Source organism: Pinus tabuliformis, chromosome 6 (assembly GCF_031772625.1).
Source record: "Pinus tabuliformis cultivar Carrire ecotype Pingquan chromosome 6, CPIR1, whole genome shotgun sequence".
NCBI lineage: Eukaryota > Viridiplantae > Streptophyta > Pinopsida > Pinales > Pinaceae > Pinus > Pinus tabuliformis.
The window spans coordinates 609,230,971-609,241,974 of record NC_142292.1 but is presented as its reverse complement, the minus strand read 5'-3'; the positions used below and the strand labels follow the sequence as shown (position 1 = coordinate 609,241,974).

At 37.2% G+C, this 11,004-nt stretch overlaps 1 protein-coding gene across 2 annotated transcripts; it reads right to left on the bottom strand.

Moving 5' to 3' along the window:
- Nucleotides 1-5,310: 5,310 nt before the first annotated feature.
- LOC149260041 (bidirectional sugar transporter SWEET3b-like) lies at nucleotides 5,311-8,441 on the bottom strand. 2 transcript variants are annotated; one of them, XM_089378575.1, is made up of 8 exons: nucleotides 8,299-8,441; nucleotides 8,062-8,098; nucleotides 7,752-7,800; nucleotides 7,427-7,649; nucleotides 7,102-7,264; nucleotides 6,260-6,836; nucleotides 5,891-6,149; nucleotides 5,311-5,609 (listed from the first exon to the last, which is right to left on the bottom strand). In XM_089378575.1, exons 3-6 carry the CDS (start codon nucleotides 7,766-7,768, stop codon nucleotides 6,817-6,819), a joined length of 423 nt encoding a protein of 140 aa, XP_089234701.1. In that variant the 5' UTR covers nucleotides 7,769-7,800; nucleotides 8,062-8,098; nucleotides 8,299-8,441; the 3' UTR covers nucleotides 5,311-5,609; nucleotides 5,891-6,149; nucleotides 6,260-6,816. The 2 variants fall into 2 exon arrangements, with proteins under 2 accessions (XP_089234701.1, XP_089234707.1); XM_089378581.1 differs by having other exon boundaries at nucleotides 5,311-5,606.
- Nucleotides 8,442-11,004: the final 2,563 nt, after the last annotated feature.

Here is an 11,004-nt window from a genome sequence, read left to right as displayed (position 1 = left end):
TGCTGTAATAAAAATTTACATATGCATTCAAAAATGCGCTCCACCATTTTCTTTATGCACTGCTGTGCAAAACCACACATGGTTTTTCTTACACCTCTGTTTTACAAAAATGCCACACAAAACATTGCAAACCTGTTCTTGTCTTTTTACACACTGCTGTGCATACATCCACTGGTTCTCTCTCGCTGCTGCAAACACCAGTTACAATTTTCCTCCCGTGTTCAACAACCACATAATAAAAGTCAACACACAAAACATATATATAAGCTCCCCTTTTTTTTGTATTACGTTTTATATAAAAAAATGACCATACCTATCTTTAAATGCTCCATACCTTTTACATAAAAAAACTTACGTGCTATAAAAAAAATATTGAAACGTGCCCATACCCATATTTAAAAGGGCCACCTAAATCTACATATAAATTATTAAATTCCATAACTCTTCTTCTACGGCGGTCAAACTCAAAAATTTAATCCACGCAAGCCTTTTAATGCACCTCGTATGCAGCTTTGGTGGATCAACGGTGGAGAGCAATGCAGTAAATCCGACGGTGGAGAAAGATATCGGAAGCCACTTTAATGCTAAGATTTACCTCCCGATATGTCAGAGATGTTGATGTCAGGTGAGAGCCACGCGTCTTCACCAAATCGCATCGGAGCCAAAAATACGGAAACTGCTTTTCGCTGGATGGCGGTGCGATATCCCTCAAGCTGGTTTGTGGTTTCATGCTGGCGGTTTTGGGAAGCGCAGTACGGCTGCGTTGAAATTACATTTTCAACACTCCCCTTTAATTTCAACTGCTGGACATTCGGTCATACCGAGACACTTCCTCAAAAATTCAAAGCTTTTCTGATCCAGTGGCTTTGTCAAGATGTCTGCAACCTGTTCTTGAGTCCTGCAATGTTCTAGGACAATTTCTCCATTGTTCACCAATTCTCTGATGTAGTGAAACCTTGTATCAATGTGTTTCGTTCTCTTATGAAACACTGAATTTTTTGACAATGCAATAGCTGAGCTATTGTCACAAAAGATCACTGTCGCTTTTGCCTGCTCTTGGCCTAAGCTTCTCAACATTCTTCTCATCCACACTGCTTGACATGCTGCTGCTGTAGCTGCCACATATTCAGCCTCTGCTGTAGACAATGCTACAATGGACTGCTTCTTAGAAGCCCATGAAATGGCTCCTAAACCCATATGAAACACATAACCGGAAGTGCTTTTTTGATCATCTACACTTCCAGCCCAATCACTGTCAGTGTATCCAACCAAATCTGAATGTTCTGAGGCATGATATAGAATTCCAAACATTTTGGTACCTTTGACATACCTCAAAATTCTCTTTGCTGCCTGCCAATGTGCCTCCTTCGGCCTCTCCATGAACCTGGAAATTAAACTAACAGCATACATTAAATCAGGCCTAGTTGCTGTTAAGTACATAAGGCTGCCCACAATGCTTTTATACAAGCTAGGATCAAAATCCTTGCTGCTGTCCTCTCTGCTGAGCTTTAATCCCATCACTGTGGGAGTGATTGCTGTCTTGCATTCTTCCATCTTAAATATGCCCAAAACTTGATTTACATATCTTGCTTGAGATATAAAAATTCCTTTTTCATTTTGATCTACTTCTATGCCTAAGAAGTATCTCAACAAACCCATGTCAGTCATTTCAAATTCATCCTTCATGATTGATTTAAAATTCTCAATAAGATAAATATCATTTCCAGTGAAAATAACATCATCTACATACAAGACGACAATTAAAATTTTACCATCCTTTTCCTTGATGTAGACTGTGGGTTCTCCTTCACATTTGTCAAATTCATTATCCAATAGATATGAATCTATCCTGCTGTACCATGCTCTTGGCGCTTGCTTCAGCCCATAAAGAGCTTTCTTCAATTTGCACACTTTGTGCTCTTCACCTTTCTTCTCATAGCCTAGAGGCTGTTCAACATAAACCTCTTCCTTTAACACTCCATTTAGGAATGCTGACTTCACGTCCATTTGGTAGACTTTCCATTTGTTTTGTGCTGCTATGGACAACACTGCTCTCACGGTTTCCATTCTTGCAACCGGTGCGAAAGTCTCCTCATAATCTCTCCCATATTGCTGCTTGTACCCTTTGACAACCAGCCTTGCCTTGTGCCTTTCTATCTTGCCTTCAGCATTGCTCTTGGTCTTGTAGACCCATTTCACACCAATGACTTCTTTGCCTTTTGGTAGCTCAACCAAATCCCATGTTTTGTTTCTCTCTATGGCATTCATCTGTTCATCCATAGCTTCTATCCATTTCTTATCTTTGATTGCATCCTCGAAATGAATAGGATCATCAACATGACAATACAAGGTAAATAAGGAATTCATTCCTTCGTCATAAATGTCACTTAGATTTCTAAACTTCTTACCTCTTTCACTTGGTGTGCAAGTGCTTGAAGATGCACTTGAATTTCCTCCTTGTGGTGTGCTTGGAGAAGCACTTTCATTTATCCTCAATGGTGTCCCTTGTTGTCCTTGTGTTGGCGCTGCTGTTTGGGGATGCATTTCAGCCACCTCCTCTTCATCCTCATCATGAGACAAACAGTTCTTGACATTCACTATTTTCTCTATGCTTCCATCCCAAGCTTCTTCCTCAATGAATTGAACATCCTTGCTTACAAAGAACTTCTTGGTAGATGGGATGTACAGCCTGTAGGCTTTGGATTCATCACTGTATCCAATGAAGATGCATTTCTCCCCTTTGTTGTCCAACTTCCTCCTTAGCTGATCTGGTATGTGTGCATAGGCCACACACCCAAAAACTCTCATGTGGGTGACTCCTTGCTTTCTCCCACTCCATGCCTCTTCTGGCACTTTGTTCAACACTGCTTTTGTAGGACACCTGTTCAATATATAAATTGCACAATGTACAGCTTCAGCCCAATACTCATTTGGCAAATGCTTTGCCTTCAGCATGCTCCTCGCCATATCCATGATGGTTCTGTTCTTCCTTTCACCAACTCCATTTTGCTGTGGGGTGTACCGAGTTGTAAACTGTTTATGAATTCCATTTTCTCTACAAAACTTTAGGAATTCAATGGAGATATACTCACCTCCTCTATCAGTTCTCAAAAATTTTATATGCAACCCGCTTTGGTTCTCCACAAGTGCTCTGAAATTTTGGAATTTCTCAAACACTTCACTTTTGTTTTTAAGGAAATATGCCCATGTTTTTCTTGTAAAGTCATCAATGAATGTTAAGAAATATAGGCTGCCTGCTAATGATGGAGCTTGCATCGATCCACACAAATCTGAGTGGATAATCTCTAAGGGTGTCTTTGCCCTTATGCTCTTCCCTGATGGAAAACTTTCTCTATGTTGTTTCCCCAAAATGCAGCCTTCACATAGGCTGTCCGGTTTCTCTATCAATGGTAATCCCCTTACCATTCCTTTTCTGCTCAATAAGTTTAGACCTCCAAAATTTAGATGCCCGAATCTCAAGTGCCATAACCAGTTCTCATCCTTTGGCACGCTTTGGAAGGCCTCTTGGGTGACTGCTGCCATTTCCCTTTTGTTCTTCATGTCTGCCCTGATCCGGAGAGGGAACATCCTGTTCCTTGTCATCTTCACTTCAGCAATGCATCTTTTGCTGGGTGGTATGTCCATGATGGTGCACACATCATTTTTAAAGAAAACATTGTACCCCTTATGGACAAGCTGTCCAATACTCAAGAGGTTACATCTCATTCCAGGGACATAGTAGACATCTGCTATGGTTTTCTTTTCTCCTTGCTTTGTAAATATTTTTACCTCCCCTTTTCCCATAACAGAGACTTTGCTATCAGTTCCTAATGTGACTTCTGATTTCACATTTTTATCTAGGACAGAAAAGAAAGCTATGTTTCCGGTCATATGGTTGCTGCAACCTGAGTCTAAAAACCATATGTCCTCACTATGTGTTTCAGCCATGTTACAAGCTAACAGGACGTTGTCTTGACTGCTGTTTTCTCTTGTAACATTTGCATTTTGTCTGATGTTCTTATCATGTTGTTTCTTTCTACAATCACTAGCATAATGTCCATACTTTTTGCAATAATAGCATTGAACATTAGATTTATCATACCTTTGTCCTTGAGCCTGATACTGTTCTCTTTGTTGGCTGCTGCCTTGGCCTTGGTTTTGATTTGTATTGCTGCCTCTTCCTTGTGCATTTGATGGGCTGTTCCTTCCACCTCTGTTCTGGCTTCTGCCTCTTCCTCTTTTGTTTCCTCTGCCTTGACCTCTTCCTCTTCCAAAGGACATCTGGGTCTTGAAGGCTTGCTCAAGAGATGAGTTTTCATTCCTACTCAACCTCTGCTCATGTGTTATCAGTGATGCATGTAGCTCATCAACTGAATAGTTTGAGAGATCCTTTGTCTCTTCAATGGTGGTAACTATGGCATCAAAGCTTGAGGGTAAAACCCTCAATATTTTCTCCACAATCCTTCTATATTCAATGGTTTCTCCATGAGTTCTCATTTGTGTGATTACACCAATCACATGAGTGAAGAATGAGTCAATGTTATCTGACTCCTTCATGCACAGATTCTCAAAATCCTTCCTCAGCAATTGTAGTTTTGCTGTCTTCACTCTCTCCATGCCTTGATAGGCTGTCTTAAGGGTTTCCCATGCTTCATTGGATGTCTTAGCTGCTGCTAACCTTGGAAACACACTCTGGTCTACTGCTAGATACAACAACACACGGGCTTTTGAATCCTTCTTCCTATTGTTCTTCAGCAGATCCTTCTCTCCTAGAGTTAATCTATTAAACTCATTTTCATCTGCTGGTTCTTCAAAACCATCTTCAACTATTTCCCATAAATCTTGAGAGGCAAACAAGGCTTTCATAGTTATTGCCCAATAATCATAGTTCTTCCCATTAAACTGTGGGAGCTGGGTGTTAAACATACCCATACCAGTGCTTGTGCTGGCCATTCCTTGCATTCTGATCTATGCCTCTAAATCCTTGACTTTATGTTTAAAACAAATCACTGCTTCTTCAGCAACACAAAAAAAAAACTCTGTGAAATACCTGTGTATTTTCTTGACTGAACCTTCTGTCTGCCTGAGAAGTTTTGCTGCAGCAACAACCTTCTCCCTTCAGCTTCTTTAACTTCTTTAAAGAGCCTAAGCCTGCTCTGATACCACTGTTGGGTATTTTTGATGGGAAAAATACCAAAACCAAGATTCAAACACACAGAGGCAATGCTCTGTTTTACTTTACTCCAGGTTCTTTTTGTGCACAGTAAGACTTAAAAAAAATTCACTGAGAGACAGAGTATTTCACCACCATAAAAAACATTTCTATTAAAAAAAACTGATACAAACTTCATCCTCTTTTACTGAGAGGGATTTACCACTGTAAAATCCTTTTTACATTCACTGCTGTGAAAAACAACTTACTGCTGTAATAAAAATTTACATATGCATTCAAAAATGGGCTCCACCATTTTCTTTATGCACTGCTGTGCAAAACCACACATGGTTTTTCTTACACCTCTATTTTACAAAAATGCCACACAAAACATTGCAAACCTGTTCTTGTCTTTTTACACACTGCTGTGCATACATCCACTGGTTCTCTCTCGCTGCTGTGCAACAACCACATAATAAAAGTCAACACACAAAACATATATATAAGCTCCCCTTTTTTTTGTATTACGTTTTATATAAAAAAACGACCATACCTATCTTTAAATGCTCCATACCTTTTACATAAAAAAACTTACTTGCTATAAAAAAATATTGAAACGTGCCCATACCCATATTTAAAAGGGCCACCTAAATCTACGTATCAATTATTAAATTCCATAACTCTTCTTCTACGGCGGTCAAACTCAAAAATTTAATCCACGCAAGCCTTTTAATGCACCTCGTATGCAGCTTTGGTGGATCAACGGTGGAGAGCGATGGAGTAAATCCGACGGTGGAGAAAGATATCGGAAGCCACTTTAATGCTGAGCTTTACCTCCCGATATGTCAGAGATGCTGATGTCAGGTGAGAGCCACGCGTCTTCACCAAATCGCATCGGAGCCAAAAATACGGAAACTGCTTTTCGCTGGATGGCGGTGCGATATCCCTCAAGCTGGTTTGTGGTTTCATGCTGGCGGTTTTGGGAAGCGCAGTACGGCTGCGTTGAAATTACATTTTCAACATAGTAACCTCTGTAAAAATATGGCCTTGCAAATCGGTTTTTAATTGATATTAAGTAAACAATGTTAGCCAACAAGCTTATCATACCTATGATGACGCAGGCAGATCTATATGTCTAGCCTCGTATGAAAATGCGAGGTTCGGCAAAGAATTTTACAGAAGCAAATATATCAGGACTGTGATGAAGACATACTGATGATAATGGAATTATGGATATACATATTGCAGAGTGTCAACGATCGTGTCTGCTTTAAGCTTTTTCAATGTCTTCTATGTAGGGTTTTATATCCTCCTTGATGTTCTGTTTGATCGATTTCAGCTCCTCGCCTGCCTCCAGCTTCGCAGCTTCAACGCGTACTGGGTTCCTTTCGTTGCGATAAATGCATTACAAAACCATCTGACCCAACCCCAATGGGATTCTAACAGAGTTCGGTGGCTGCACAATTTGAAAAACGTGAAAATTGAATAGGTCCTTTAGCCTGAACTTGATATCTCACATGAAGTAACTTAAGAGCACGTGAATATTATTCCATTAAATTATCATGATCAGAATGTCTCTGCTGAGAGCGTCATACACCATCCACAACACACATCCCAGAAAAGCGAACAACGAGAAATAGAAGGTCGGCATGAATTCCATACTCTCAGTACGTATTACCCGTCCCTGAATGTATAACGACAGTGAGCACGTCAGTATTAATGATACGATAATTGAAAATCACAATGAATATATTATCATGTCCATCGTAGCTTTTAGAATATTCTCGAAATATAAGAGACGAGTGAAATCAATGGTTTACTAGTACCTTTCATGTTTTCTAAATATTCTTGAATCCACAATCAAAATAAATTCAACAATATGATAGTGACAAATGATCCTTTGAGATTTTTAAAGTAGTTACCGAAAACTAATACAATACGGAACTTACAATTACAGATAGAGGAAAACCATATAGAATAGCAGTAGCCACCATTCGTGCAGTTCCTAATAAGGGTCTTCTTATGTTTGTGATCATGGACAGCACAAAGAGAAAATATTGAAATGGTGCTAAACACCAGCAACAGACCAACAACCATCATGCTCATATTCCTCTGCAAACATACAAAATATATAAACAGTTTATCCACTGTCCAGAGAATTATATTCGGGTAAAAACAGGCCATTAGAATGATACTCCAGTAAAAACAAGCCAATAGAGGGAGGAACAAACTTAAATCGATACTATTTATAGAAGAAAGTTGACGAGATAATACTTTTGATTTAGATGGAGCAAAAGTGAGGTAGATGCAAACGAAGCAGAACTCTAAAAGAACGCCAATTCCATTGACAACCATGACAACCACGTTGTCCCACTCATTATTGATGAGGGGCGACCCATACAATGTGTATATGAGGCAATTCAAGAGGGCTATTGCATAGGGAAAGCCTGAGAAACTTTCTTGATTTCTCTTCTCTATCACCCTCTTGAACGCTGTACTGTTCACAAATATTACACAGTAATATATGAGAATATATTACAGTTCAATTTGAGTTTAAGGATATATGAGAATATACTCAGGGGAAACATCTTATACTTACATTGATGTACTATACATATCAAAGCGAAGACCGTTCTTGTGAGACAATGCTAGAGAAATCAGGAGATGTAATAAATATTAGTGCTACTAGCTATCAGTGGACATAATTACATTTTACATAACTAAACTTACCAAGAGATCTCAATGAAAAAACTTAAGACTATTTACAGAAAAAGGTGAGGAGATAATACTTTTGATTTAGGTGGAGCAAAAGTGCTGTACATGGAAACGAAGCAAAATTATACCTTAGTCTTTCAATTTGACTTCAAGGATATATCAAAATATACTCAGTGGAAACATCTTATACTTACATTGATGTACTATACATGATCAAAGCGAAGACAGTTCCTGTGAGATAATGCTAGAGAAATCAGTAGGTATAATAAATATTAGTGCTACCAGCTGTCAATGGACATAATTACTCTTTAATTACATAACTAAACTTACCAAGAGATCTAAATGAAAAAATCTAGGCTAATATGCTGAGAGAATTTTCTTAGAATAGTGACACACAGGTTATGTTTAGGGATATGGGAGTTTTGACAGACCTAAAATGCCAACTCCCAAACGTACAGAGTAGTTCATCATTTCTTTTGTTCTTTGCTCACCATGAAAAGAGGGAAACAATGGGAAAAAATAAAAACAAAACAATGTCTCTAAGCTAGAAGTTGGAGGTGTCTTCATTCCTTTCCTGAAGTGTATTGCAGATGTGAGCATAAGGGAGTGTGGGTGTACACTTATATTCTCTGTCATCCAAAATTGCAAACGCATTTCATTTCATCCGGTGGGACTACGTTTCAAATGGAGGTGGAGGTTTTTCAATTTCATTCCAATTTCTTTTGCAGGTGTCAAAATTTTATTTGCCCAAAGAGTTTAATATAAGTTTCCTAATGCGGCACGCATACTGGTCAGTCATTCATTATGACCATCGTGATCTTGGACTGATTTACATGAGTATATGGAAGTATCAATCATTTCATTTGTACCTTATTGCAAGTCTCAATTATTACAAAAAGTAGTGCCCATGAGTGACCTGTTCAATAAACAATTTCATCAGAACTTTCAGTCGCCGATAATCAGTTATTCGATTTCATTATAATTGCCGAGTCAGTGCGAGTATGAATGAATTCCTTGTTTCTGAGTCGAAGCAATTCGCGATAGACATCCTTTAGTTATCGAGCTGTATCATGTTATGAGACTGACACGTCTCATTTTTCGTCGATATGCCCCCTGATGTTGGCATCAGATGCATGAGCTATAAACCCAATGATTGGATGAGTTGAAGTAAAGTGGTAAGGCATATTGGTTTGTTGAGCATGTGCAGAATTTGGTGGCAAGTTTGAGTTTGGGTTACAAACTGCTCACAATGTCCAAGTCATTGAGTTTTGGACATTGAATTTTTCATGTTAGTGTAAAAAAATTATTTTAAATAAAAAATATTAAAATTTTACTGATAATTATTTATTTTATTTTATGCTTTTAGAGTATGTTTTAAAATTATTTGAGTAAGAGTTTCTCTGAAATAGGTTAACAGGGTAAGACTCTACTTTTTAGGGATCACCAATGAACTATTTCCGATAAAGTGGTTTTTTTAAAAGAAAATGAATTAGCTTTGCTGATAACAGCAAAAAAATAGCTGTCCTACTGGTTTAATAACTAAGTTACTAGAAATTTTTCTACTATTATGAAAAAACAATTTACTCTAGCTTCAACAAAACTGCATAATACTTAAAACAATGTCTCAATTTACTGTTACACTAAAAGCTTCTTGTAAACTAAAACCGTAACGAACCATTCGTGTAATTAATTTCTAATAATTGGGATAAGCTGAATTAACTAGTACAGTGAAAGCTTCGTATAATCAACAATCTGGATGCATTTTTCTTATCGGACAAAACAAAAGAATAATTAAAAAACTTTGTTACGAATGCAGCCTTCTACGTACGGGAGGTGTGTAACCTACAGAACCATGACACTTCATTGGCCTGAACTAGGTAATGTCGCAGGATGCAACCTACATAAACATGACACTTCAATGGACTTAACCATCCACATCTCTTCATCTCATTTTTTCTGACGACTGCAAAAGCCGCACTTTTAGCAGCAAACGAATGTAAAACCAGAAAATATTGTAAATCTTTTCTTCTTGTCACATCACATCAAGTTTCGTAATCTCCGCGTGTTCCGTAAAGGGACAGCTGTATCCTTTATTCGCCATTATGGCAACTGGCACGGAAATGACACAGTGAATAGAGCTAGATTGTCTCATTTGTTGGTCATTGTGGTAATGATATGGCAAAAAGTTATGGTTGATTTGATTTTGTTTAGTTGGGGTCGATATTAATCGGAGTAGCCTTACCGATTCATGTTAGTATTAAAGTTCAATTTTACTTTCAAGGTATTAACTAACTTACCAAAAACAAATATGATATTTTAATAGAAAAAAATGATATACTTTCATAAATAATATATATTCAAACTAAAGCTCTATTTTTACTTTTTAAAAGAGAATCTTCATTTTTAACTTAAAATAAAGTTAGTTGGTTTCTTATTACAAGTTCAAATGAAGAAGGATGGAGGATAAGAAGTACTTGTAAGAAAAATAAACTATCTTAATATCTTAAATGTCTATGTTCAATGGAGTTTCACACAATATTAGTGACAACATTGAATTAGTGGACAGATGGATTTTTCATTCAAAATAAAGCTCTCACTTAACTTAAAAAAAAATTGATTTAAAAAAATAATAAACCTAAAGTTTCCCAATTCAAATTTTAGGCAACTTTAATTTGAATAACAATATTAATAAATAACATATTTTAATATATCATTAATCCATACTTTTCTATTAACAAAATTACTTTCTTTTCAAGTTCATATAAATTCAGAGAAATTGCATAGCATTTTATATAATAAGAATAGAGACATTGTATCAACGTTTGTGTAATCAGAATCTTTAAGAAAAACAGGTTTAACCAATCTTAAAAAGAAACATGATTAACCAACTGTTCTAGACCTATTTATAGTGGCTTGAAAAACCAATGCCATGTTTTGCAGCGCTTTCCCTTCTTTGAAAAATTCTTCTGGAATGATAATGATAAGTTTACTTGGACAATGTGCAGTTATCTGAATAAAAATCAAAATGTGCAGTTATCTGAATAAAAATCGTTTTTGAATACAAACAGATTACTTGACTATATGACAAATGGATTACTTGGACTATGTGGATTTTGGTTCCATCAAATCATGCTTAT

Bases quoted from the DNA above. Each gene is read 5' to 3' on its own strand.
- LOC149260041 (XM_089378575.1), bottom strand. The intron at 7,265-7,426 runs GTATTATCTCGT...GTATGTTTGCAG, and splicing joins TTGCTCCATCTAAATCAAAA to AGGAATATGAGCATGATGGT. The intron at 6,837-7,101 runs GTAAGTTCCGTA...TTATACATTCAG, and splicing joins GTTTTCCTCTATCTGTAATT to GGACGGGTAATACGTACTGA.